This window comes from Corapipo altera, unplaced genomic scaffold, assembly GCF_003945725.1.
Source record: "Corapipo altera isolate COAL_440 unplaced genomic scaffold, ASM394572v1 268, whole genome shotgun sequence".
In the NCBI taxonomy this organism is placed as follows: Eukaryota; Metazoa; Chordata; class Aves; order Passeriformes; family Pipridae; genus Corapipo; species Corapipo altera.
Genome location: NW_020884901.1, coordinates 2,844,012 through 2,871,865, shown reverse-complemented (window position 1 = coordinate 2,871,865; position 27,854 = coordinate 2,844,012). Strand labels below are relative to the sequence as shown.

Sequence of the window (27,854 nt, the reverse complement as noted above, 5' to 3'; positions counted from 1 at the left end):
ACGCTGTCTGTGGGTGCCCGCGGGTGTGTGTCCCCTCATGTCCCATCACACACTCTGTGGGTGCCCCGGGTGTGTGTCCCCTCATGTCCCCTCACACACTCTCCTGGGTGCCCCCCCGGGTGTGTGTCCCCTCATGTCCCATCACACACTCTCTGTGGGTACCCCCCCGATGTGTGTCCTGGCATGTCCCCTCACGCAGCCCCTGTGGATGTCCCCCATTGGATGTCCCCTCATTCCCCGCACAGCGATCCAGAGGTTATCCCCCTTCCTCCTTGAATGTGTGTCCTCTCATTTCCCCTCACAAAGTTCCAGAGGTTGTCCCTCTCCTCCTGAACGTGTGTCCCCCTCATTTCCCTTCACACCCTCTCTGGGTACTGTCCCTGGTGAGTGTCCCCTCATGTCCCCTCACACCCTCGGTGAGTGACCCCTGGGCGAGTGTCCCCTCACGTCCCCCCTCACACAGCCTCCAATGCCCCTGGAAGTCCCCTCACAGCCCCCATGGGTGCCCTCAGGTGGGTGCCCCCTCAGAGCCTGGGTGGGTGCCCTGGTGCGGTGCAGTGGCACCAAAATTCACCCCAGTCCCACGTAATTCTTGCAGGACAACCACAACCAGGTGTGGAACAGCAAAAGGCACCTGCCCCTTCTCTGAAAACTGTGGAAATAGGTTAATAGGAAATACATTGTGGTTTGGGTTTTTGGTTTTTTTTTTTATGAAGCCGGGAGCTTGAGTGTGTTAATTGCATTTCTTCAAGATAATGAAGTATTCTAATTTCTGTCTTTTTGATCCTTAGCTGCTTATTACAACGAAAAAATGTTTTTAGTTTGTGTTTGCCCTAGTGAACGTGTTAGAGGCTGCGTTAGAAACTGTGTTCAGCTATGTGGTTCTAAAATTCAGGGGGTTTGGGTGCTTTCAGTTAATTCATGATCAGATACAGGTTCTGTTGGGAGCACTGGCTTTACTGGCATGTGTAGAGCTGAAATAAATCCAAACTGTCTTCAGATGACTAAAAGGTGGAAGTTAAAACAGCGTATGTTGTGTTGCTCCAGGTACTACCCAGCGAGGAGGGTTGGCCTTGATCATTATACTTAAAATTTTAATTCTACAGGGATGATGTTTTGAGGTGAATTACCACTGAGGAAAAGAAAGAATTGTTTTCCCTGCTTGTCTGTTACCTTACTCTCAGTAGTAGTAAATAAACAGAAGTTTCAAAGAGTTTAGAAGCGTTAATTCTTTAAAGTATTTATTGTCACTGATTAATTTGAAACCAGAACTGGAGAATAATTGACGAGGGCAAGGTCGGAGAGGTTTCAGAGGGAAAAGAGGGTAATTGTAGTTCCGCAGAGTCCAGTGCCACTCTCCAGTCGGGGCTCGCTGCAATTGTGTGGAGCCTGGGCTTGAAGAAATACCCAACTGCTGTAGGTTTTTAGGAATTACTGCCTTGTGCCAACCAGATACTGTTTTGGTCCTTCCAAATGATGCTGCAGGTGAAACCATCAGCCCTCATGAGGGCCACGTGGAGGTGGAGAACTCTTTGGGGTGTTATCTGGTGTTTTCCGGATGGTTTTTTTCACCCTTCCACAAAACAAAGCTTTGTTCTGTCTGGGGTTTCTGCTGTAACACAAAGAATAGTTCATCATCTCCATCCTGCTTTTGCACACTCCTAAAGATCTGTGTTTGCCAAGGGCTTTTATCCTGCAGTGAGGTTGGATGATTGATGTCTTGGGGTTATTGCTGTGTAGTGTGTTTCAGGAAGAAATAAGTTCCCTTTCCTTCACTCCGAGCTGCCCCAAGTCCCTCAGCTGTGCATGTTTAATGTCAAGCCAGAACCAGTAAAAGCTATTTTGGGATATTGTTTTCACAGAATCACAGAACATTCTGAGTTTTTGGAGTCCAGCCTCCTGCTAACACAGTTACTCTGCTCTTTGAGTAAGAGTTGGTTTGTCCCCCACCACCTCGGATCACTGTCCAACTTGCTCCACATCCACATGCAAAAGGGAGTGGGAAGTGCAGAAAGAGTTTCAGAAGTGGAGATAATTACCTGAATTTGGTTATGATTGTGCCAGAAAATACTGCAAACCACAAATGACGAGTGCTCTGACTTATCCCTGATGGCAGCAGTGACTGATTTACCTGTTGAAGTGATGTTGACTGCTGTGATTATCTGGCACAGTAGTTCTGTGTGTTAATAATTTGCAGTTTATGTTACCAGTATTATTAGATGGAATTTCTAGAAGGTATGTGCATAATAGTAAATATTTTCCTTTTTTTCGCTTTGTTGTAGGATGGAAGAGAGACCAGTCTGAAAAACTGTTCCATCGTGGACTTTGCTGTTGCCTGCTAGAATGTTCCTTATGAATGCTCCTCCTTTGGTAGCTCTTCAGACAAAATGGGAGTCCTTTGGACCAGCAAGGAATTGTAGATATCCCGTTTGCTTCCCTGAATCTGACGGGGACGTCACAAGAACCTGTGTAAGTGCAAAAGTTCAGATGATCATAAACAACCTGCAGAGTCAAGAGTCTGCCCTGGGTATGAACAATGAGTGTGGTTGTATTATGCAGAAGAAACAGAAGGGAGAAAAAGGCACCAGTAACAGAGTCACATCCAGCACCCCATTGCTCCAGAAGCAGCCTCCATATACCAAGTGTGGATGCCCTGAGGATTCAGATGACACTGAAGTGGAAGAGAATGTGGAGTTTGGGACCCTCCTGCTCGATTCTGACAGCGATGACTCTGTGGACCGAGGAATAGAGGAGGCCATCCAGGAGTACTTGAAAGCAAAAGGCAAAAGTGACCAGTCCTTGCCAAGGAATGCGGAGTGTTCCGTGACTACAAGCAGAGACAAAAGGTTTAAGAGAGAATTCTCGCAGAACAAAACAGCTGGTGACCTCCTCCCTGTGAAATTTAAAGCCGAGATGCTCTCTGAAGAGTACCTGTCTGACCACCTGGGAATTGGGAAGAGGCTCCAGCCTGCTTCCCCTCAGAGCATCAGCAGCGATGACTCTTTTGAACAGAGCATACAAGCTGAAATAGTGCAGTTCCTGAATGAGAAGAAGCAGCAAGAAATTAGTAAATGTGTTAGCGAGGGGGATAAAAAGGATTCCCGGGTGAGGTCTGTCCTCAAATGCAACAAAGAAACAACAAACAGAACGAACTGTGGTGCTATAAAGCGAGGTTGTAAGGCGCTGCTCCTGAGGCACCATCCCAAGCTGCAGAAATCCAGCACACAGTCCAAGTGTTTGCAGTCCAAAATCCAAGAAGAGCCCAGTGAGTTCAGCCAGGTGAACCAAGCGTATCTGGAAATGGGCACTGCCAGCCAGCCCTGGCTCGTGGAGCAGAATGAGGGAAGTGGAGCTCGTTACTGGGAGCCAAGGGAAGCACTTACCAAGGAGAACATGCACACATCTGACTCGAGCAGTGATGATGGCATTGAAGAAGCCATTCAGCTCTACCAGCTGGAGAAAATCAGGAAAGAGGCAGGTGATGCAGCAGACTGTGTCCCTTTGCAGAGGGAACAATTTGATCCAAAGGGGATGGCGGACATTTCTGCCAGCCTGACAATTAGCTCCACAAAAAGTGCCTCACCAGAAATCCGTAAAAGCCCTATAAGCAACAAGAGAAAAGAAATTAATTCCAAGTCAGCAGGATTAGAAAGCACCAGCAATGACTTTAACAAGCTGTTCAAACCACTGAAAAAAGCCAGACATTTTGCACTTCCAGAAAACAAGATCGCTGCTTGTGAGCTCACACTGCAGGCTTCTTGCAGGGCGGACACATCTGCAGAGCTCATGTGTGCAGAAGCTATCCTTGATATTTCCAAAACAATCATGCCATCCCAAATGGGAAGTGACAACAAATCCCTCGCTGCAGACTCCTTCTTTCCTCCCCAGCTTCTCTCGTCCTCCCGTTGTGAAAGCGACAGCAGCCTTGTGGACAGTGATGACAGTATAGAGCAGGAAATCAGGGCGTTTTTGGCTCTGAAAGCACAGTCAGAAAACCTCGGAGCAAAGCCTCCCAGCCTGTCACACTCAATCCAGATGCCTCTGCCTTCCGATCAAAACAGCCTCACCAGTACCCTGGAGCCTTCTCTCCCCAAAACACTGAAGCTGTCGCTGAGTCGGAAAAGGAGACTTAAAAGGGAAGGCAGAACAGCACAACAAGGGGCATCAAAACCAGCTGAGCAGCTGCAGATGGGACTTTTCCAAGCAGGTAGCTACTCGAAATTTCCCGTGCTCCAAGAGGAGTGTGCCCTGAGCAGCCCTGCAGAACCCTGTGATGCTCAGAGCCTCAGCAGTAAAGAGACGAGGCAGCAGCAGCTCGTGTCTCCCAAATTGCCTGGCTCTGATGGCAGATGTGTGGCCTTGGACTCTGTCAACCCTTTTCTGCAGGTTCAGAGTAGCACAAGAAAACTCATGAAAAATACAACCCAAACTCCGGAGAGGGAGGGGTCGGATGATGAGAGCAGTTCTCTGGACAGCGATGAGGACCTTGACAGTGCTATCAAGGACCTGCTACGGTCAAAAAGAAAGCTCAAGAAGAAGTCCAAGGACCAAAAATCTCAGTGCAAGAAGAGAGTCAGATTCAGCGAGACAGAAGCTCAGCTGCTGGATGATTTCAGCAGCCTCCAACAAAACGAGTGGAAATGTAAAAATCCTGCGCTGCTGAAAAGCTGCCTCTCAAAACCCAAGAAAGCTGTGAGAGAGAACACAGTGAGGAACCCTTCAGACAGCATGAACATCAAACTTCCCAGTGAGAAACCAGAAACCATGAAAAACTTGGAGTTTAACTTACAGCTTAAAAAAGGGAATAAACCTAAACCAGTTTCGAACCAGCGGGTGGCTAAAAATAGAAAATGTGCTTTCCCAGCTGTGTGTCACACTGAGGACAGCAGCTCAGTGGACAGCGACGACAGCATCGAGCAGGAAATCAGGAAGTTTTTGGCAGAAAAGGCCAAAGACTCTGCAAGCAATTCAGAGATACAAAAAGATGATTTAGACCTATTTAGAGCGACCAAACAAACTGGTAATAGAGGAAAAGCAAAGCAGCAGCCGGTGGAGAACGAGATCAACCTCGTGCTGGCTCAGAGTAAAAAGACTGAGGTACCTCAGCAAACTGAGGAGTTGAGGAACTCCCAGAGAACAGAAGGGAAAAGTGCAATGTTATATGGCAGTGGGAAATGTGCTTCCTCTGCAGAGAATGTTTGTGCTACTGGTCAGTCAAAAGCAAAGCAAGGAGTGGGGGGGGTTAAAGGTGGTGCTGGTGAGTTACCTGGGAATACAACAGGTAAAAAGAATGTCCACAAAACAGAGCCCCCTAAACCCAGCAAAAATGAAGGTTGTAAAGTACAAAAAGTGATGAGTGCAAAGCCCAGATCTAAAAGAAAGAACACCTTTCACCTAAAAATTTCCAGTAAATTTATTGCAGGTCTAAAATACGCCCGGGACAGGAAGAAATCAATGCTTTTGAACAAAAGGCAGAAAGCAGAGAGTTTGCTCGCCCAGAACAGCACGCTGGGAGTGGAGGCAGCTTCCCAGGATACAGATGTACTTAACCCCTTGCCAACAGGTGAATTTAGTGGGGAGACTACGACAGCAATAAAAGCATCCAGTTCTTCTCAGAAAGTCACTGTGGGAGTGTCAAGTCCTCATGTAGCAGAAGCCTGTGCAGGAGTTGAGGCTGCTCCTCTGTGTGTCAAAGAGGAAGCCGAGGGTTGCAGAAAGGCTGATGCCTCAGAAGATCAGTCACATTCTCACTTGAGCCTCTCCTCTCAGGAACAGAGTGAGGCAGCAGTAAAAGCAGATCAGGTTTGCAGAGGAACATCCAAAGCTGAGAACACACAGGTGTGGATGGGGGAAGGAGATATCCACACAGGCAGCTGGGCTGATTCAGATGTAGATCCCCCACGCCCAGAGTGCAGCGTGGCAGCTGGAAAAGCAGATAAAATTAGCAGAGACACAGCTCAGCAGAGTGCACAGGCGTGCAGTAAGGGAGGGAATAACCCCCTGGACAAGAGGCCAGATCCCAGTTTAGCTTGCCCACAGCAGGAATTAAATGGGACAGCAGCAACAGTGGATAAAACTAGTGGAGGAGCATGTGCAGATAACAGTGTGCAGATGTGCATTAAGGAAGAAAAAGTTGACAGGCAGGAAGAAATTCAAGTAACCAGCTCCAATTTGGAAGGAAAAATACCTGTCCTGCAGAACAGGGAAACTGCTAGTGAAGTGCACCAGGGGCAGGAATTTTTAGCCAAAACCTGTGCAAAATTTACTGACCTATCTGCAGGGGACTGCCCAGATTCCCTCTTGGAAAAAAAGGTTTCAAATGTGTAAGTACACTTTCTTTTTACAGTAACAGTCTTTTTAGAAAATATCTATCATGGTAATTACCTTGATAAAACTTGAGACAGGAAAGGAGAGACAGTGGGAGATGCTGTTACCTGTATGTCATACACACACTAATGTGAAAATGCTTCTATTTAACAGGGATATCGTGGATAAACATACATAGTTTTTGTAGAATTTTGTAAATTATTTAAAGTGCTCTAAGGAAATATTTTTTATGATGATTTTTAGGGCTTGCATTACTACAGGAAGCTCTAGTTACTGTAGATAAGATACTGGCTAATCACACTTTAAATTATGAGGCCTCTGATCACCTATCAAAGGGGAACCTGTTTGTGCACAGAATATATTTGGCAACCTGTTAAGAGATCCCAGGAAAACACAGCCTTGGAGAGCAATGCAGATTCTCTGACACTGGTCACATTCCAGCTGCCTTAGGACAGTCCTGTGTCCTGGTTTTTTATTGAGGTCTCAGTCCTCCTCCCCTGAGGACTCTGGGGGTTGTTCCCTGAGCAGAATTCCAGCACAGCCAGCTGTGGGTGTGGAGATCCAGCCTGGAAGATACAAATGCAAATTCAGGTAAATAAAGTGGATCAGTCTCTCTGCACAGTCCTGTGTAAAGTGAGCTCAGCAGCTGCTGGAAGTCATTTTGAATACCTAAAACCTCCTGCTAGCAGATGATTCCAAGCACAATTGCAGTCTAAGACAAGTGAAGGAGTATTGTCTGTTCAGACAACATGATTTCCCTGGATTTCTCTGGATTTATGTACTATTGGGCCTGCAAGGCTGAAACAATTCCTCATTAGCCTCAAATGATGCCCTGCAGTTACCCAGAGATGGCTTTTGGTTTCCTGAATGAACTTTCTGGAATTGAGTGCCCTTACTTTCCTTTTTCAGAAGTGGTTTCTAAGATGTTACATTTCTGTGAACTTTTCACTGACAGTTTTTGTGCAATAGAGCAAAGCTGGGTTTGCTGTAGGAAGCCCCAACATAAACGCCACGGATATTTTCAGCGCTGTTCTTTCACACTGGCTCTTCCTCTGCCTCCGTTTCCAGCAGCCAGAATAAAGCAATTTTTCACCACTATCTTTTTTATTTGTACTGACTTTAAACGGGATCGAAGTAGCACATTTATATCACAAAAAAAAAAAAGTGCCCTCACCCCTGTTTCCACGAAAATTTAAAAAAAAAAAAAAAAGTGTGAGCTGGAGCTGTTGGTCGTTCTTTCATTTGTGTGTAGTGAAGTCCTTCGAGGAGTTTGTTCTTACATCTTGTCCCTGTGAGTTGATCTGATATTCTCTTTGTCTCGTCTTCTGCAGAACTTCTCTCAGCCAAACCACCACTTAGCATCACTTTGTTTCTCAGTCACTTCAGCCTTCCTCGGGGCTGGCCTTAAAATTGCAAACTGGAGCAACAGCAGCCAAGACCGGATCCGGTGTCTCATGGTGTCCCTGGTGTGATGCAGAATAGTGGCAAAATGCAGCGTAGCATAGAGTAGAACGAGTAACTGTGGCATGTAGAGAGAGAAACAACATCCTTGGTGTGTTTATGCTGTTGTGCAGTTACGTTTTAAACATGTTTATAGTGCTCACTTGGCATTTCTTACTGTCCGGCCGCCTTTTTGTAGTCCTTGGGTTGGTTGGTCGGGTTGTTTGAAAGGTCAGTGTGTTAAATCATCTCCATTTTGTGGTAGGATACCTTGGAAAAGTGGGGTTTTTTTACTTAGCTCAGTGCCTGCAGTCCCTCTACACAGGCTTATCCTTCGGTCTGCCCTGATTCCTTTGCAGGATTTGGGCCTTTTGTTTGGAATAGGTCAGTAGGCTGGTATTTTAAAATAGAAGTTTTCTGAGTACCTTGCTTTAAAAGGATTAAACTGTATACTTAATTTTCCTAGAGATGGTGGAAGCACTATGTACTGTTTGTATAAAAAGCTGAATGTTTCTCCTCCCAAGTTTTCAGTAAATCAACATTTAAGACTTTAAAGGTGTCTCGTGCCCCTGTCGCTGTGTCTGTGTCCTCAGTACGACTCGTGAACTGATTCACTTCCAATTAAGATGCAATTCCAGTTACCTTGTGCTTTAAATAAAACCTGATTTCAAACAGCACTTTTTTTAAATTGATAAACTTGATTTGTATATAGGAGATGGTGTACATTGCTGAGTTTATAATGTTTAATAAATGGGGTTCTGCCCATGGACCGTGAAACCAGAGTGCTCCTATGGTTTGTGTCATCATCTTGAATGAGTAGCATTTTTCTGTTCCCTTTTCTCCCTTCCTGCCTGTGTTCTGAGGGTGCAGTTAACTTCTTTAGCACAAAAAAATGAAGGAGATTCTGCCAACTACATCGGCAAAACAAAGTGGTGGCTGTTCTGGGAGGTGAGAATGGTGCTTGTTTTAGCAAAACCCCAACAGCAGTTTTCTTTGCTGGTGTTTGTGGTCAAGAAGTGGAGTCTTTCCTCGTTGTAAATATGTGTCAGGGAACATCTGTGGAATTGGGACAACAGCCACAGGAGTGCCATGGCTCCACTGGCAGTGTCCTCATCCTGCTACAGTTCTTATCACTTGTTTAAAAAAAAAAAAGAAGTGTGGTGTCTGGGATCAATAAAAAATCCCTCTGAGACATTACTAAAGGTTGACCAGCTGAGGAGTAGAAAGATGATATTGATTTTTTAATTGATAATAATAGTATATCATTATACCACCCATGGTGCCGAGGTTGGGACTGCAGGGCAGATCTCTCAAGGTTGGATCTTGACAGATGCAGTTCCAAAATGGGATTTTATTTCCTGTTTATAGTGACCACAACAGCCCCAGAGCGGGCACAGACTCTACAGCCCTCCTGGCCCTTTTCAGCACCCAGTGACAGCTCTGGGGAGTGACCAGAACAAAGTCCTTTTCCCCTTTTTCCACCCTCCAGGGACACCAATTTATCCTTTACTGCAGCAGATGGAATCATGAACTCGGGTCTTCCCACTCTTGCAAAGAATTACCTGTTTTAATGAATGCTGGTTCATATTTTTTAAAAGTGAGCAGTGATTGTTTTTTTCAGTCAGAGCACAACATTTGCTAATTTGGATGTTAAGTTATTTAAACCACTTGGTATTTTTCATTATGGCTACTGGTAAGTGATGTTCTCCTGGCTGCAGTACCACGGTCCTCAGATGAATCTGTGCTTGTGCAGGACTTTGAAAATAGATTTAGTGCTTTATTTTTACCTCAGTGACTATTTTTCCGTGCTTTGGGAGCAACAATCTTCAAGGAGCCTCATGAGACCACAAGAACTACCTTAATTTTTTATAAACAGTCTTTGCTGCTATTTTAAGAACACATGTTTCAACATGGTGGCAGGAACACACCATCCCTGCCACCATTTCTTTTATTACTGTATAAGCTTTTTAATTTTTCAGACCTTCAGTTTGTGATAGTTCAGCCTCACATAATTGTATCTGCAAACATGAAAATCTTCCTTTCAAAAGACAGAGTAGAAAGAGACTGTTCCAGGGAGATTCTGTGTGGTAAAATGTGTCATCTTTGGGATGATATTTTGAATTTGTGCAGGTATTTCTTAAGTATTTGGTCTAACATCTGAACACTAAGGCACATTGCATGTCAAACTCTTCAAAGGAACTGGTTTCAGTTCAAGAATAAAACTAAAAGGCAAGAAATTGAGGCAAGGCAGAAAAGAGGTGGGTGTTTTCAGATGAAGTGGGAAGATATGTGACAGAATCCACTACAGTTATATTTTTAAGAGGCACTCTTATCCCTAAATTATGCCACCTGCAGAAAAATCTGTGGATAAAAATAATACGTAAAATAGTCACAACTATTTATATTAATTCAGCACTTTGTTATTTTCTTCATTTCAGGAGAAGAAAGGGAAGTTGTAAGAAGCTCAAGGTACTGTCTAGAGTCTAATAGAAGAATTAACAGTGAACAATAGAGAGTTGCTTATTTATTTTCACATGTTAAATATTTCAAAAGTTAACTTTTCAGGCCCGTTTCTGCTCAGTTTATTTATTTGTTCCAATGTGTTGGTGTGTTTGCAGCCGGGGGGGGTGGATTTTACCCAGCTATTCCTTTGTTTGAGATAACCAAGTGCCACAAAGAGGGAATATTTATGACACTGAAGAATTTCAATTGCAGTGGTGCTTGGCCGTAATATTGAACTCATTATTTATATTTTTAGCAAACAGCTAGGATAGTATTATGTTCATTTTTAGTGGATACTATCCCTGTGTTACACCTGTAACATGGGACTGTTTCTCTCTCTCTCCATAAATAGGCAGAGCAGTTTCTCTTCAAAACTAGTTTTTAAGCTAAAAATGTTCCTTCAGTGCAGCCACTGTCCAACTGATGCAGTTTCATAGGCTGTAACTACAGTTGTTACAATAAAACTTAAGAAAACGTTTTCTTTTTGATTACTTGTCATTATTTGAGTAATTCCTTAAAAACTTTGTAGTTGTGAGATAGAAGAAACATTAACTTTCTACAAGCAATCCAAAAGGTTAATGAATACCTCTGGAAAACTTGCATATTGGTTATTCATTGAATAGTAGAGAAGCAGTTTAAATCTTAATTTTTAATTATATGTGGTACATGAGCCAAGAGTTTAAAGGATCATTAGCGACAGAGAAGAGGTTAAGGGGATATATGTTGTTCTAGGATTTATATGCTGCCATAAACTAAGCAAAACGGCTCAGATGAGCTATTTAACTGACGTTTAACCACACTACATCTTTATAAATTAACATATATAACAATATATGTTATTAACGATAACATTCGTTCTGTGAACGAGTGGGTGTCGTCTCAGCTGTGCGTGGTTTCCCCCCCGGGAGGAGCCGCGGTGGCTCCCTGGTGTCCCTCCCTAGCTCAGGTTCCTGCAGTGCGAGGGCCCGCTGGGGTTGTAGCTGGGGTGGAAGTCCATGTGCTCGTAGGCGGTGATGAAGGTGTCGGGGCCCGTGCAGTAGCTCTTCTCCAGCGAGGTGTTGAGGCTGTTGTTCCTGTACATGCCAGCCTTGCCCAGATGATCCGAAAACTTGTGCGAGATGACGCGGAAGCAGGTCTGGGGAGGGGCGAGAAAAGAAGGGAGATGTTTAAAACTGCTCCCAGCGACAGCGCCTGCGAAGTTTGGATGCAAAGTTGGGTTTCGGCTACCGGAGACCCCGCGGAGGGCAGAGCTTGGCCGTGCTGGCCCCGAGCCCCCCGGGGGTCCCTCCGTCACCTACCGGCAGCTCGTGCACCGTGGGGGCCCTGCTGCCGTAGGTCTGGTTGGTGGTGCGGAACCGGGGGTGCGGCGCCGGCTGCCTGCGGGGCGAGAGCACAGGGTAGGGGGGGGGGGGGGCACGGGGGGCTCCGGGGGTCCCGCCCCGAGCTCCCCGCTCACCCGTAGCCGCGGTAGAAGGCGGGCTGTCGGAAGCGGCCGGGCAGCCCGGGGTCGGACATGGCTCGGGGCACGGAGCGTTGCTCGGCGACGGGACGCGATCGCGCCGCGCTCCGCCCCGGGGAGGGCGCGGGGCCCGCCCCGCCCCGCAGGAAGCGGAAAGCGCCGCTGACCTTCCTCATCCTCCTCCTGCTCCCGCTGCTCCTGCTGCCCCGCGGTGCCCTCGGAGCATGGCGGTGCCGCGGCTCCTGCGGGCAGGTGAGCGGGCGATGCCCAGCCCCGCCCGGTCCGCCCCGGCCCCCCCGTGTGACCCCCGTGTTTCTCTCCCGCAGCGGCCCCGCGGCTCTACAGCACCGTCCTGGTACCGGCCACGGCCCCGGTGGCGACCCAGCCCAGCGGTGAGTGTTTTCCCTCCCCGGGTCCAGGCCAGGAGCGATGCCCGTGCAGGTATCGCCTCGTTGCAGCAGGTGGTCGTGGGTGCATCGGGGTCCTTTCTGCACTCACAACTCGTCCCCCAAAACACCAGAGGGAGCAGTGATTGATTGTTTCCCTTCTCTCAGCTGCAGATGACAAGCTGCTGTCAGAACCTCTCAGCCACCCCGACTTCTTCAACGTGAAGGAGCTGTTCACCCTGAAGGATCTCTTTGATGCTCGGGTGCACCTGGGCCACAAAAAGGGCTGTCGGCACAGGTGAGTGGAATTATTTCATCATCCAGTGCTCGTTGGCATCAGGAGTGCTTCCATAAACAATGTTTGCTTTGAGGGCTGCACTAGATTGGTCTGAGCCTGGAACAGCCCACACAGGGCAGATTACAGGGACCCGAGGGGGAGTGAGACCCACAGTCCCCCAAGCCCAGCTGGAACAGACACTGGGCACGAGGGCTCTCTGCAGAGAGCACCTCCGGTATCAGCCGGGAGCTGGAGTGGGGGAAAGGAAGGTTCCTGTGCTGCCACCCCACATCCAGAAGCGCTCGGTGCCTGCACACCTCGTCCCCGTGCCCCTGTGCCGCCCTCCCTCTGCCCCCACAGGTTCATGGAGCCCTACATCTTCGGCTGCCGGCTGGATCAGGACATCATCGACCTGGAGCAGACCATGCAGCACCTCCAGCTGGCCCTCAACTTCACGGCCCACATCGCCTACCGCAAGGGCATCATCCTCTTCATCAGCCGCAAGCGCCAGTTCTGCCACCTGGTGGAGTGCACGGCGCGGGCCTGCGGCGAGTACGCGCACACGCGCTACTGGCAGGGCGGGCTCCTCACCAACGCCCACATCCAGTTCGGCGCCGGCGTCCGCCTGCCCGACCTCATCGTCTTCCTCAGCAGCCTCAACAACGTCTTCCAGACGCACGTGGCCGTCCGGGACGCTGCCAAGATGAACATCCCCACGGTGGGCGTGGTGGACACGAACTGCAACCCCTCCCTGATCACCTACCCGATCCCCGGCAACGACGACAGCCCCTCGGCCGTGGAGCTCTACTGCAAACTCTTCAGGATGACCATCATCCGCGCCAAGGACAAGAGGCGGCAGAGCGAGGCCGTCGAGGAGCTGCGGAGGAAAGCTGAGGGCAATTAGACGGGCTCAGTGCCTTAGGGATGGGCCTCCTGCTCCAGTTCCACAGGACTGGCTCTGCACTCCAGGCACCGGCTTCTGGCAGGGCTGGGCTGGCTGTGGAAGGGACCCCCCAGCTCTGCTGTGCGCAGAGATCCTGTGGTGGTCACAGCCACAGACAGTTCCCGGCTCAAATTGCTCCCTCCAGAGCCACGCAGGGAAAATGGAGCCAGGCCAGACCTTGCCCCATTCCTTGGCTTTGTCCCTGTTGCAAGGAGGTGCCGATGTCCTGTGGCCTTCCCGTTCCTGAGCTCGTGATCTCACCTGAAACCAGTTGTATCTCGCACCTCTTCTTAACAAATAAAGGGGTTTATCCCTCTGATCCTTTTTGTTTCTTCCATGGTGAAATGGGGAGTCTGCAATGCCGGGGGAGTCAAGGCAATGGGAGGGAAAGGGATGAAGGATGTCCCCAAGCTGGGGACATTGCAGGGTGGCTGGTGCATCACAGAGCTGGAGGGGCCTCAATGGGAGCTGGAGGGTCCCCACTGGCTGGTGCATCACAGGATTGAAGGATCTCCATCATGCATCATGGGGCTGGAGGGTCCATGCTTTGTCCCAGGACGTGCTCGGAGCCAAACCACGGGAAGCAGGGACTCCCGAAGCAGCTGAGAAAAGGGATATCCATCCCCTAGTACGCCTCGTGCTTCCATGGAAGGCCCTAGGGCAGTCTTGCAGCGTGGGGAAGAGCCCTGAGCAGGGCCCCCCGTCCTTGGTCTGTGTCCCCCTCCCGTGTCCCTGGTCCCTGCTTTGAGACCTCCCGCCCAGCAGGGGGCGCTCTCGGGCGCGAAAGCACCACGCAGGCCCTTCCGTTCCCGGCCTATATAAGCGGGAGGCGGGGGTTGGATCGTCCTTTCTGCGGGCGCCGAGTGCAGCGTGCTGGTCTTCAGGGGTTCCTCAGTGGGACCGAGAATGGGAGCGGGACCGGCCCTTCCCGGCCCGGTCATGGCGAAACTGAGGGGCCCCTCAGTGGCGGGAAGCCGGTGCTGGCCGAGGAGGGCCCGCCCGGGCAGGGCCGCGCTGCCCTTCCCGCGCCATGTTGTGGCGAAGCTCCCTGAGGGCCGGTCCCGCTTCCCCTCGGCCCCGGCGCTGAGCGGCCCCGGCGGGGGGACGTGAGGGGGAGAGTGAAGGTAAGGCGGGTCCCCGCTCAGCTGGACCCATCCTGGAGGGGCCGCGGTTCCCCCGGGGCTCCGGGGGCTCCAGGCGCTGCCACGTGCGCTGCAAATCCGGTATATCTTCAACTCGTGTATAGGAATGGCCTAGGGCTGTTATATGTATATATGTATAAATATATATATACACACACACAGATATCTGAATACAGCTGTATATATTTTAATATATAAATTTCAATATATGCATGTAATATATATTTTAATATATACTCCCCCTCCGAGGAGGGGAAGAAAATCTAAGGCTGCCGCCTATTCAGGTTTTCAGGAAAATATTTTTTTAAAGATTCAAGTAGCTAAAATTAATCTTCGGCTGATATTATGGTTTTTTTTAATTATGTTTTAAATATCTGGTTAAATGGTGCATTTCGCCAAAAAAAAAAGGTGGTTGTGTAGTTTGCTTAACACTTGTGTGGTATTAACTGCATTCTTTATTTGTCTTTTTTCAGCCCATCAGGCAAAAAGTGAAGGGGCAGAGATTGTGTGTCTTCAGAAAAGAAGGGTGATGGTTCACACAAAGGCTGCCCACTGAATGCCTTTGTAACACTGCTTTCCAAGAGGTGATATAATCTTCTTATAAATACCATAAAATCATGGAATAGTTTGGACTGGAAGGGAACTTAAAACTCATCTCACTGAACCTCCTGCCACGGGCAGGGACACCTTCCCCTAGACCAGGTTGCTCATCCAGCCTGGCCTCGAATGCTTCCAGGGGTGTGACATCCACCCATAATTGCATTTTCTTCAGGCTTTATGCTTTTGATTTTGGGATTTTTTTTTTTTATTTCCCAAGCTGCCACTGGCGTTGCAGAGATGGCTGCTGTGGCATCTTTGTGTCAAGACGTGGCAAGAGAGACAGGCTGTGTTCTACGCTCGTTTGCTCTGCAGCCCGTGAGCACTCAGAGTGATTGACAGCCTGACATCATTAATAAACCAGCTGCTCCCGAGGAGACTGGTGAAAAACTCACTTTTGGTTGCCCTAAGTGTGAGATCTGTGTGTGTAGCACGATGGGAAGTTGTTCTGTTTGACCTGTAGTGGATGTGCTGCAGAGAGGCTGCACGTGGCTTTATGATTATATAGCCTTGAAAAACAGATCCTGTGGGTACAATCTTGTAGAAGAATGAGTTAAAGTTATTAGTCTAAAGCCGTGTGGTGAGTTGGTGACATCACTGGGAGCATGTCCTGGGAGTCACCAACCCTGTTTCTATCCAAAAACATTCCTCTGCTATGCATTTATTTCTTTCAAGTTCCTGTCATCAGTGAAACAGTAACTGTATAACCAGGCTTTGAAGTGTGTCTGAACCCTGTGTATGTGTTTTCCAGACAAAGCCACATGACTGGCAGAGCAGGAGGTGTCCCAGAGCCGAGGTGAGCCACAGCAGTGTGAGTTGCCCACACAGCCCTGCCCCATCTCGTGTTGCAGGCGTGGCTGCAGTGCCACGTCTGTGTCAATCGGTGGCAGAGAGGAACAGGAGACTCCTTCCCTGGTGCTCTGACTCCTGTGAGCTCCCAGGATTGCTCAACAACCTGACATTTATTTATTTATGCTTTTCCTGTTTGTGGCTTTTTTTTTTCCCCTTTAATGTAAATCTGAAATGGTGGACAGGGCACAGCAGCTGTTTTACTAACACTGTGTTAAAAGCTAATTCAGATTTCTTTTATTGCTTTAGACATTCACTGAATGGTTTGGGTTAGAAGGGACTTTAAAGATCATCTCATTCCACCCCCTCCATGGGCAGGGACACCTTCCACTGTCCCAGGTTGCTCCAAGCCCTGTCCAACCTGGCCTTGGACACTTCCAGGGATGGGGCAGCCACAGTTTCTTTGGGCAGCCTGTGCCAGGGCCTCCCCACCCTCACAGGGAAGGATTTTTTTCCAATATCTCATCTAAACTTCCCCCCTTTCAGTTAAAAGCCATTTCCCCTTGTCCTGTCACTGGATGCTCTCGTGAGGATTGGCAAATTGTGGTATTATCTATTCCAATAATCCTGAGTCCTTGGAGATTTGCTCTCCATTGATCTCATTAGAGGTCAGAGATCAGAGATGAGTTGCTTGATGTTGTTTCCACATTTAACTCTCTCTCCAGAGAATCAGCAGAAGGTGGAGCACAATTCCTTTTAAGAGCAGTTAAAATGATGTCAGTTTTAACTGCATCAGGGGAAGATCCTTCCCTATTTTTACAAGGACAAGTAGAAGTGGCAGCTCTGTTCCTGAATTCTATTTTTACTCCTTCCTGGCCTTAGAGATATTCTTGATTGCTGCCTGTGAAAGGGCACCTCGAGCTGTGCAGGGTTTGGCATTGTGTAGCTATCAAGAACTGTACCTGGGAGTGGAGGAGATGAGGAAAACAGGCACTTAAACTTTGTTTCCAAAACATGGGCAGGGTTACAGATGGAGATGGGTGTGGATTTAGCATAGGGAGGAAATAACACCTGGAGTAAATTAAAGCAGAAGATGCAATCAGGAATCTTCTGAAATGTGGCTTTGTAATCAGGCTTGCTTTTTGGGGGGGGGAAACACAAAATCAATTCAATCCTTTACCAAAAAAACCCAAACTGAGGATGTTTTTCCTTCTCACAGTTCCTCTCGAGAGCAGGGCTGAGTTCTGGAATGATCTTCAAATGTCAAAGGTGGGTGTTGGGTCATTTCTCAACGTGTTACCAAAGTGAGTGGAAAGAAACCCTTGTGTTGGTACATCTTGTCCTGCTGAACTTCTTGCAGGACGTGGACAAAAAAAAATTAAAATGCTACTAAAACATTCTTGGACAAAAAAAACCTTAAAATTCAGTATTTTTTCATCTTTTTTTGCTGACAAACCCCTATTTTAAGTGAAGGACTTTCAGGTTCTGCTAATGCAGGCATTTTTGTGAGCAGTGTTTAACACCTTTGATTGACACTTATTTCAGTTTCTCAAACTGCCTTTCTCAGCTCCCAAAGTGCCTCCTTTCAGGGACAGCTCTGTCAGGCCAAGAGCTTAAACTTTTATGTGCCTGAAGATTCTCTAAACAGGCTCTGGTGCTGCTGACACAAAACTGCTGCAATCATGTTTGTGACACAGAAAATAGAGATGATCTCTTAGAGAGGTAATGGAGAGAGAAATAAAAATACTGATTTTGGTAATCCAGGGAAAAATTTAATGCTGAAACTTTGAAATCTTTTGAAATCCTTCAGGAGTGATTTCAAGTGCAGCAGTGCTTTGCCCTGTTTCCCAAGACAGGATCTCACTTCCCCATGCATCGTGTTCTGGCTGGTAAAACATCAGACAAGAAACAAAAATATAATTTATTGAGCACAGTATGAGTTTTTAATTGTTTTTTTTGTCGTTGTGTTTATTTTCTGGCACAATGGCAAAGGGATCTCCAAGGAGGGAGCACAGGTGTCCCTGTATGCAGATAGTCCTGTGTGTCACTGTCCTTCCTTGGGTGACATGAGGCACATGAACCTGTTCTGGGAATGAGAGGGGAGAGGAGTTCTGACCACACAGAGATTGTGGAACTGAGGCTTTGCAGCTCTGACAGACTCTGGCAGAGCTAAATGGAGTGAAACCTCATTAAATGGGCATTAAGGAGGGCCAGAGGTGCTGCAGAGCCTGCAGGTTGTGCTGGCTGCAAAGTGAGCCCTTTAATTGGGAAAAGTCACTGCCTCCAGCAGTGGCTTTGGAAAAGAATGCTAATCAGGTTGGGGGGAGATGGTTATGCCTCGGGATGTGACTCTTCTATTTAAATTTCCTGGCTTCTTTCAACCCTAAAATACATGTTTGGGGTTTTTCATCAGGCTTTACTCCCATCAGGGGTCCTGGATGGGCCGTGAGTGCTAATGAGTGTCTGCAGAACTTCCCTGTGTGAGGCACAGGATAACTATGAACATTTTCCTGGTAGCATTTGCTGTGAACTGCCTCCCTCAGCCTCAGCAGCACTCCTGGGCCAAGAATTTGGCTTTACTGAGAGAATACCTGGCTCTCCACTGTGGAAAAGAGAAATGTTTTGTATTAAGATGGTTTTGAGCGAAATTAAAAATGTCTCAGCACATAACTTAGCCCTTCATCATCTAAGACTGGTTTCTGTCATGGCTTTGAACACTGGAAGAAGCCCAGCTTTTCCTTCCCTGCACTATTAATAGTTTGGCTCTGCCCTGAGGTTGGCAAACTCAGCTTGGATTTTTAGGGAGTGAAGGAATAACCCAGAGCAGGCTCCAGCTATCCTGCTCTTCAATTAGCCCTTTCCTAAACTCACCCAACTGTCCTGTGTGCCCAGACAGATATTTTTCCAAAAGCTTTCTGATGGAATGGTGAAGAATTTGGCACCTAAATTGGTGCCATCTGCTTCTGTCTCTGCTGTGGGTCCTGAGCCACACAGATGTCCAGGCATGGAATCCAGGCAATGGGATTTGAGGTGTTCCTGTGGTTCTGGACTGAAGGAAATCCTTTTCTAAAAGTAACCTTGTGAACCTTCATAACTGAGCCCTTCTAATGACTGCCCTAACATTTGGGTTCATATTATGAAGCTTTTTTATTTCACATCTGGGATGTAAAAAATCTTTGGACAATTCCAAGATGACGGAGGGCAGCAGAGTCTGGATAACAGGAGTTAAGTAGCTCCTTAGTATTCACATTATTTCTCCCTTTTCCTGGCTGTGTTAGAATTTGTCTGACATCCTGGGCCCTCTCTTTATTTGCAGGTCATGGCCTGAGTTTCAGAATTCCTAAGAGAAGTGTCAGCAGCAAACGAAGTGATTGGCAGTGTCTGCATGTGAAGATTCGTGGATTCCTCAAAAGCTGATGATCATCTGTGTTTTCTCTACATGGCTAAGAAACATTTTTAAAAAAAAAACTAAATAAAGATGCCACCTACCATAAGTCTGAATGGTGCTTGTGTAGTTGTAGCACCCCAAGTAACACTATTTTTTTTAACCATTCTAGGATTTAAGACTTCTGTTTGCAGATCTGGGAGCTGGGATGGTTTTGTACTTCCTGCAATTAAAAGTATTTCTTACCTCCATCCCCTTGGGCACAAATCTCTGCTGCAGAAGCAGCAGCATCCAGTAAGATCAGATTATCAGTGTTTGTGTTCTGGCTTTTTATTCCAGCCTCTGTGGGAAATCTGGAGGAGGTCTGACTGTAAAATAGCTTTGCCTTTACTCATTCTCTCCTGTATTCCTGTGTAGCTTGTAAACCATGAGCGCTGCAAAGAAAGACTTTGTGCTTTTTAGGGATGAGCAAAACTGTGCTTTTGGGGTTTTTGAGTCATCAGTGATCCCTGGGAGTGTCCAGTGCTGTGGGATATGTGGATCAATGATGGTGATGGGACAAGCTGTTGTCAGAAGTGTTTATTTCAATAAATCTTGTCAGGTACAGGGGCTGCTTCTCCTGGATCTTCACCATAATTACTTAAAAATTCTGATATTGAGGGGAAAACCCCTTTCCTTTTCCAGGTGCTTGCCTGCTGCTTTAACACTGCTTTGGGGGAAAGGAGCAGCAGGGATGTAGTGGGAATATCTGGACAAAATTTACCAGTAAATAAGAGAGGGGAAGGTGAGAAATGGCTTCTCTGATGACCTGAGGAGGGCACTTGCCATGGGGGGGTGTTGGATTCCTTTGCTAATAGCAGAAGCAAATTAATTTGCCAGTGGAGCTGGTTGCCATGGGGATGCAGGACAATGGATGAGCTGCAGTGGCTGTGTGGAGATTCATTATGGAATTCCAGTGAATTCCAGCCCTGCCCACGTGCTCCCTCCTGTGCAGGTGAACCCACACCTTCCAGGGGGCCCTGCTCACCTTGGCAGCATCTGTAGCTGAGCCAGGGTAACTGAGGACTTGTCACCCTCCAAACACAGAAACTTTGGGAGTGCTCAGCCTATCCAGGGATAAATTGCACTGCAGAGGCCACTCCTCAGCAGGGAGTGAGCTCTGTGCTGGATACAGGGCCCCGCTGACTCCATAAACACCACTGCGAGGTGATGAGGATCCGAAAGAACTAACACAAGGAAATCCTGGTCTCTCTCCTCAAAGGGCTCCTAAATGTGTAGCCACAGCTCTGCTGATCACATTCCCAGGTGATACTGTCAGGTGTGGTTTTAATTGGGATTGTACATCAGCTGCACGCTCCACTGAGGAATTGTTGGCAGGAGAACAACCGTGTGGCCCAGCAGCAGGAATACGGCTGTGCTGGGAACAGAGCAGCCTTGGGGGAGTTTATAAAAGCTCTTCCTCCCTACCCACAGTTTCAAGATTGCTATAATTGGGCATTTAAAGGAAACGACTATAGTTAGAGCCCTGGTAGTACATACACAGCCAAACAAATGTCTTGAGACCTGCTGAAAGCTTGCCTGGAAATTCACTTTAATAACAAGAGAAGCACTGGATTATTCTGGTATTAACCTTCAACCTCTGCAGGGCAAGCCCAGCTTAGTTTTAGGAGAATTAAACCGAGAGGTTGGTTTATCCCTGCTCTGAGTGTGGTGGGAAGGGACACACGGAGCACATTAACGGGTCAGAACTGTTCATGTTTAGCCCTTTGCCTTTAGGCTCTCCTTGGCCTTAGAGCTTCCAAAGCCAACATGTGAGGGAATGGCCTGTGCTGCCAATTTTGGACTTGGGGTGGGAGCAGCCGAGTGGGAGCCTCACACAAGCCATGGCATCACTGTCAGGGTCAGGCACTTAAAAATGGAACCAAAGAATTGCCAGGATTCTCCACTGTGGAACAGACTGATTATCTGCTTCCTATGTTACAGCTGGATCTGATGGCAGATGACTCAGACACTTAAGGAGAGACTTTTGAATCAGGAAATCTACCTTTTCCTCCTTTTTAGATCACAAACAAGCTGGTACTTAACAGGCTGCTGTTTCACTATTGATGTACTGGTGTGATTCACGTAAAAGCTGTTTATTTACATCAGAGACGTTCATCAAAAGAAGATGTGACAAGTACAGCATGAATGATTCATTCCCATCACTCTGCTCTGCTTTCCTGTTAATCAAGAAACACTTAGATGTATCCAGCTGGGCTCTGCTTCCTTATCCCTTTCCATGTCATCTTCCTCCCCCAAGCCTGTCCAGCCTGGTGTCCCAGCTCTGCAGACACTCCTGCTGACTGATCCATGATCCTGCTGGGCGGTGGAAGTCATGAAGCTTGGTTTTCCATGGAGAAGGGGCTGCAGCTCTGCTGAACTCCCTGTGCAGGGTGTGTTTTACCTGTGGGGAAGATGGAGAAACAGGCCTTCAGCCCTTGGACTTGACTCCGAGGTGGCAGATCCTAAACTCCGGGGCCGTGCTTCCCCCGTTAGGAATATTTGGTGTTGGAAATCTTCTTCCAGAGCAAGGTCTTGAGGTTGTTGAGCACGAGGGAGTGGTGCACCTCCATCTGGCTGGCCAGGCCGCTGAGGGTCGTGCAAGTTCGGAGCTGCTTCTGCAGCTCATCCTTCAGCTCCAGCGGCGCCCCGTACAGCAAGTAGTCCTGCAGCAACCCGCACACCTTGGCCAGGTTGGGCTGCACCATGTCGCCCTTGCACTGCTTCAGCAGCTTGTCACAGGCCGCCGTGCAGTCCCGCCCGTAGGTGCAGTCCACGTTCTGCTCACAGTGACGCCCCTTGAGGAACCCCCTGATTGTCGCCTCCGTCGCCACCTTCCTCAGGTCGACCATCTTGAAGTCGAACTTGTCGTTGTAGCCCACGTTCCTGAAGCCCGTCTCGCAGATGTAGAAGCTCCCATAGGTGCCGTGGAAAATCTCCTCCACGAACTCCAGGAGGCCGATGGCGATCTTGGCGCGCCGGGGCCACGCCGGCGCGAACCACTGGTGGAGGAGCTGGTGGGCGACGGAAGGCAGCAGCGACTGGAGGAAGGGGGGGACATCCAGCCCGTAGAGGGAGGTGTGGGGGATCTTCTCGGTGACGTAGAGGTCCCCACAGTGCCCCAGCAGCTTGGCAGTGTGCTCCTTCTCGTGCAGGGAGAACATGAGAAGAAACTCATTGAGCTGCAGCAGCGCCCAGATGGATTTGGCCTCGGCCAGAGACACTTTCCCGTCGCGGTTCACGTCGGCCATGGCGATGATCCGGCTCACCAGGGCTGGGAGGGATGGCTGATCTCCCAGCTTGGACTGCAAACGGGACAAGAGGTGGCATCAGACCCCCAGAGCCCTCTGTGTTTGGGTGTCATATCACAAAACCGAACCAGGAGTGTGAAGACCCGAGCTGGGGAGAGGAGGAAACAGCACCACACTCCAGAAGATCTGATGCCACAACATTGTGTGGATGGATTCAGCTCCAGCAGAATGTTACCAGCCTCAGGGCTCCAGACAGGAGCATGGTTTTGGGAGCAAAGGCCAGGCACCACTGCTGCCCCACTGCTGCCCCAGAAGCCCCACACAGGGGTAACTACCAGGGCCACCATGGGCTTGTGAATCAGCTCTGCCCAGCACAGATGCCACCCAGAGCCAAGGCACAGAGGCCTCCAGGGCTGCTGCTACTCAAATATCACAAATAAGAGCTCCTGGGAGAAAATGGAGGTTTTTCTCCACTAATCCAGTACGTGGCAGGGAGCACCCAGCCCAGCACCCAGCAGTGGGTGGGGGAGTGTCAGCCAGAGGAGATCTCGTTCAAGGGAAAGACACAATTAGTCTTCCCAACTTGTAGGTGGCATCCTGGGCCTGTGGGATCCCACAAGACCCTTGCACTGACCTTGAGGAAGTTGAGGAGCATTTCTTTGAACTCATCCATGGACGTCCCCCGTGTGGGTTTGTCGAAGAGCACCACGTCCCTCCTGGGCACAGAGTCCGGGCGGCTGTCTGCCCTCAGGGCTTCTCCAATGCCACATTTGATGATCACCTCCCTGTCCCTCCAGAGCCCGCTGTAAACCTGCAGCACAGGGGAGGGGACAGGGCGAGGTGGGAGGAGAAGAGCAAGTGCAAAAAAACCCCCAAAGCTGGGTTCTGGTTTGGTTGAGGACAGGAACAGGGATGGGGTGAGGAGGAGGTCTCCCAGGTTTTATGCCTGTACCCATCCCATGCCATGTGGTGGAGGAGGCAGAGACCTACCTGCTGGGTGGGAGAGGAGGAAAGGCAGTGCTGGAAGAGGAGGCCATGCTCCTCACACAGGTCCTTGCACGTGGAGCCAGAAATGATTCCTTTCTTGTACTGGTCACACTGGGGAGGGGAAGGAGAGAGAGAGGAGCTCAGCAGGGGCAGCTTCACATTCACCTGAAGAAGTCTGATAGATCCAAGCTTATTCCCACAGCTCATGGAGCACCCCAAGCACACAAGCTGGGGGTATGTGACCCCCTCAGACACCCATGCCATGCCAGCACAGTGTGCAGGTGGTTTTGGGTGATGTCTGCACCTTGGTGGCCATTTCAGCCACTTCAGGGGGCCGGGAGGGAGGGGAGGACCTTGTGCTCAGACCTTGGTCAGGGAGATGTAGTGCCAATTGCTCAGAGTCCAACCTCTTCCAGCACCCCCAAACTTCCTATTCCGTTTTCCAAAGATGTCCCAGCCCAAAATCTCCTCTGCTCTAAGACCCAGAGATGGGTCTGGCCCATGGGGATGGCTCACTACCTTGGGCACAGTGGGGCTGGGCTGGCAGGGACACCCTGTTCTGCTGGAGGGACCTCAGGAGATTTGCTCCTGGATGCAAATCCAGGAGTTTGGGAGAGCTTCCAGGGCTGGAGGAGAAGACAGTGTGGATTTGAGGAGAATGAGGATGCAGAGGCTGAGGCTGCTCAGCAGAGCAGCAGCCCCTGCTGCGAGATGGGCTGGCCCTGGTCCAGGGGGTGGCAGGGACAGGGACAGACGGTGGCTCTGATCCTCTGGGCTGGGAGCTGGAGTCATCCCTGGGCAGGAGAGGCTGCAGCACTGCAGCTCCTCAGCGAGGGCACAGCAGCCTCGGGGCTGGAAGCAGGAGCTGCAGACATTCACTGCATCTTTTCCTTCTTTTTTTTTTTTTCTGATGTGGATGGGAATTAACCCTTGGACCTGCTCACAGGAGACACGGCCAGACAGAGTGTCTGGAACTCTGAGCTCAGAGCAGAAATTAGCGCCCAAGACCCCATGGTCGGAGTCAGGCAGAAAATCAAATTAAACGATCTCATCGCTGTTGTTATGGCAATTCCTGCCTCCCTCCTCTGCTGGGGGATTGACCAACAAGGCATGTTCTGACAGAGCCTGGCGTCCCCCTCCTCCCCTGGGCTGGGCAGGTGACTTGCTCCCCTGCCATGGGCCACACAAAGCGATCCCGGGGGCATCCCGCTGGGATCTGTGGGGGACAGGCTGCACCCTACTGCAAACCCCAGGCAGGGGAAAAACACACCAAGCCAAGCTGCCACGAGGTGTCTGCTCTGGTGCTTTCCTTAGGGCACATCAGCAACTACAGAGAGGTACCCACGGACTGGCTGCTCCCCGTTTTTCCCCAGCTCTGTGGAGCCCAGGGTGGGTGGCACGATGCTGTCCCTGCCCACAGAAGCTGCTCGCTGATTTTCCAGCTTCATCTCCACAGGCATTAATCTGCCCACGTCTGCCTGGTCTGCCCTGGCTGCTTCCCTCCGACATCTCATTACCCTGTTTCTCCCTCTCCCTGGCAGGGGAAGGTCACCTCTCCCGCCCCCGGGGACGGCGCCAGGGAAGCAGCTGCCAGGAGGGCTCCGTGGCCCAGCTTTGGGGCTTGGGAGGCAGGGAATGGGGCTCCCACGGCCCTGCTCACCCCAGCACCCCAAACTGGCCCACTCACAATTATCATCCGGCAGACGTGGCCGCGGCAGAGCTCGGAGTAGGACGAGTAGTGCATGTAGGCCACCCAGCTGCCCACGAAGATGCCCAGCCACACCACCAGCAGGTACTTCACCTTGATGCCCGGGAGGCGACCCTAGAAGGGAAAGGAAAGGCTGGTGAAGGGTAGGGCTCTGCCCAGGGCAGCGGCAGCCGGACAAGGACAACTTCTGCTGTACAAACTGACCTGAGCGTTGGCGAAACCTTCAGCCTTTTTTATATATATTCATCAGCCTATTATGCAACTCCTGCTTCAAGTAGGTCACTTAAAATTCCCTAAAAGCAGGGAGATTACAGCACTGGGCTGCAAGAGCTGGATGCTGTGCATCCCTGGGAGCTGCAGCCATGAACACCTGCTCTCCTGCCCTTCCCCTGTCGGGGCTGTGAGAGGCTCTGCTCCTGTTTGGGGAGACCCTTCTCAGCAGAACCCCCCTTGCAGAGCCCCACAGGCACAGCTGGCTCCTATCACCAGCTCCTGCATGGAAACAGGCGAGGGACCTGGCAGCACAGGGGCGATGCTCTGTGCAAACAAGTCGAGGCTCACAACGGGATTTTGTTTTCTTGGCTTTGTTTCTTCCCCCTGACCCTGCACGAGCAGCTCTGCTGCCATCTGGCCTCCCACAATAGAGGCTGCTCACCTGCCTCATGTCACATGGTGCAGATCCCTGGCACTTCTGAAGGGCAGGGAAGGGATCCTTGCATCAAACACCTCGTTCCCTCCGGTTTCTACAGGTAATTCTGTACAGAGCCAGTGGCCAGTGGCCACCTCCAAAGCCTCCTCTCTCCTTGTGCTGGTGAGAGCACAACCTGCTGCTGGGATAGGGCTGGATCTGAGTGGGTACAGCACCGTTACAACCTGCCAGGGATCCTTGCTTGGGTCTCATAGCCCAAATCCACTCCTACCTCCAAAACACCTCCTCCCCACCCCTCTGCAGGTTCTCCAGGGGCTCTGTCAGGGTGATGGGGCCTCCTGCCTTCCTGGCTGCAGCCACTGGCTCACCCCAGCCCTGGGAGTCCCAGGAAGGAGCAGGTAAGGGTGAGAGCAGGCAGGTCTGCCTTGAGACCATGGCATTTCTCATGTTAATTGGAAACCCCTGAGTGAGAAGCGGGCAAGGGTGCCTGGTTTGCCTGTCAAGCAATGGCACCGCTAATTAATGTGAAATTTAATTAAAGAGAACCCAACCACGGCCAGGACTTGGCAAAGACAAAGGATGGGTGGCTGCTCCTGTGAGCTGAGAACCAGCTCACAGCCCTAAAGTCAGACACACACCTCTGTGACCCCCGAGAGCCTCCCCAGAACTGCCCAAGGGTGGGTACATGACCCATCAGGCCTCCTGCCCTCAGCAAAGGGGGTCTTCCCATGGACCTCCTACTAGAGACATGTCTTGGAACAACAAAACCCTGGAAAGGCCAGAATTTCCCTTTTTGCTTATTTCAGACTTGGAATTCATCATGTTCCTGGGGCAGGAGGGGGATCAGGACTCTGGTCTGAGCACGGCATGGGGAGCACTGGCTTCATCATCCCCTAAATGGTGGAAAAATATGTAGGGGATGCATTTCAACCAGAGATGTCACCAGGCTTTGGGTGGATTTTGGATTCCGAGGGTGCCGAGGTCTCCTCCAGGGCCTCAGTCTCAAGGCACGGGAGCTTCCCTGCCCACTGCCTGCCCTGCACCAAAGGGTGTTACCTTTTGTTTGTGAGAGTTGATGTGTTTAGTTTTAGGGTGGCTCTGGAGGAACCTGGAAGTGACTTTGGGCGGGAGCTGACTTCAAAGGCAAAATGGATGCAGCATCACAAAGTCGTGCTCCATCCCTGTGTCTCCCCTGCAGCACCCTGGGAACACAGGGGTTGTTTCACAGCAGCCCCAGCTCTGCACCCACCTCCTGCCAGCACCCTCTGCCCAACGGGAATCCCCTCCTGTGTCCCCCACGTGCCCTCAGGGATAACCTCTCTGGTCCAGGACCTTTGCCAGAGTCGGGGTTTCTCTTCCCACAGCTGCAGAGAAAACACCCACACCAGCATCCCTGACATTCCTGGTCCTCAGCATCTCCAATCCCTGGAGCTCTGAGGCGGGTCCCCAGCCCCCCCGGCAGCGCGGGGATGGGAAGAGGGGAGAAATAAAGACAGAAAGGAAGAGAAGGAAGGAGCCACCCCTGCCGTGCTGCATCGGCGGCTTCACCCACCGCTGCGGGCTGCCGAATGGGCTGCCCTGATGCTCCCAGGCTCCGGCACGGCAGAGCGCGGCGCGGGTTATGCAACGAGCTGCGGCCGCCGGTGCCGGTCCCGACCCTCCCAGTGCCGGTCCAGACCTCCCCGCTGCCGGTTCCCGGCTCCCCATCTCCCCGCACCGGCGGCGGTGAGACCGCGGCGGAGCGTCCCTTTGTGCACGGCCGGTGCCAGGATGCGGAGACGGGCATTGCCGAGCCCGCACCCCCCATCCCAGCGCATCCCCCCCATCCCAGAGCATCCCCTCATCCCGGCGCAACCTCCCGGCCCGGCGCACCCCCGAGCCCGCATCCTCCATCCTGGAGCATCCCCCCTTTCCCAGGTACCTGCAGGCCCTTGGAGAAGGGGCAGAACAGCACCAGATGCACCAGCCGCCGG

The 27,854-nt window shown here is 50.2% G+C and overlaps 4 protein-coding genes and 2 non-coding genes across 9 annotated transcripts in view; 4 read left to right on the top strand and 2 right to left on the bottom strand.

Moving 5' to 3' along the window:
* PPP1R26 (protein phosphatase 1 regulatory subunit 26) overlaps positions 1 to 10,672 on the top strand; it is an 11,394-nt gene extending 722 nt beyond the window's left edge. The window contains exons 1-3 of one of the 3 annotated variants that reach the window (XM_027650247.1): positions 46 to 383; positions 2,283 to 6,323; positions 10,206 to 10,672. In XM_027650247.1, the coding sequence (XP_027506048.1) occupies positions 2,344 to 6,323; positions 10,206 to 10,254 (4,029 nt within the window). In that variant the 5' untranslated portion in view covers positions 46 to 383; positions 2,283 to 2,343 and the 3' untranslated portion in view covers positions 10,255 to 10,672. Of the gene's footprint in view, positions 1 to 45; positions 384 to 648; positions 665 to 2,282; positions 6,324 to 10,205 lie in introns of those variants that run through there. The other 2 variants (XM_027650248.1, XM_027650246.1) reach the window with 2 other exon arrangements.
* Positions 10,673 to 10,899: 227 nt separating this feature from the next.
* On the bottom strand, positions 10,900 to 11,845 carry CUNH9orf116 (chromosome unknown C9orf116 homolog). Its single transcript, XM_027650282.1, has 3 exons — positions 11,726 to 11,845; positions 11,568 to 11,646; positions 10,900 to 11,404 (listed from the first exon to the last, which is right to left on the bottom strand). The coding sequence occupies exons 1-3, from the start codon at positions 11,782 to 11,784 to the stop codon at positions 11,207 to 11,209; spliced, it is 336 nt and encodes a 111-aa protein (XP_027506083.1). The 5' UTR covers positions 11,785 to 11,845; the 3' UTR covers positions 10,900 to 11,206.
* A 29-nt stretch (positions 11,846 to 11,874) lies between these two features.
* On the top strand, positions 11,875 to 13,612 carry MRPS2 (mitochondrial ribosomal protein S2). 2 transcript variants are annotated; one of them, XM_027650277.1, is made up of 4 exons: positions 11,875 to 11,980; positions 12,055 to 12,120; positions 12,289 to 12,412; positions 12,752 to 13,612. In XM_027650277.1, exons 1-4 carry the CDS (start codon positions 11,953 to 11,955, stop codon positions 13,293 to 13,295), a joined length of 762 nt encoding a protein of 253 aa, XP_027506078.1. In that variant the 5' UTR covers positions 11,875 to 11,952; the 3' UTR covers positions 13,296 to 13,612. The 2 variants fall into 2 exon arrangements, with proteins under 2 accessions (XP_027506078.1, XP_027506079.1); XM_027650278.1 differs by having other exon boundaries at positions 12,283 to 12,412.
* Positions 13,613 to 15,294: 1,682 nt separating this feature from the next.
* LOC113950498 lies at positions 15,295 to 15,424 on the top strand. The gene has a single exon (XR_003528752.1). It is a non-coding gene; the product is annotated as a small nucleolar RNA SNORA17 (small nucleolar RNA).
* Positions 15,425 to 15,902: 478 nt separating this feature from the next.
* LOC113950500 lies at positions 15,903 to 16,036 on the top strand. The gene has a single exon (XR_003528753.1). It is a non-coding gene; the product is annotated as a small nucleolar RNA SNORA17 (small nucleolar RNA).
* Positions 16,037 to 19,813: 3,777 nt separating this feature from the next.
* DIPK1B (divergent protein kinase domain 1B) lies at positions 19,814 to 27,853 on the bottom strand (the record flags this gene model as incomplete). The annotated part of the gene is made up of 5 exons (XM_027650294.1): positions 19,814 to 22,591; positions 23,172 to 23,348; positions 23,528 to 23,635; positions 25,212 to 25,346; positions 27,803 to 27,853. Coding segments are annotated over 5 exons (1,284 nt in total), but the record flags the coding sequence as incomplete, so codon positions are not given.
* Position 27,854: the final 1 nt, after the last annotated feature.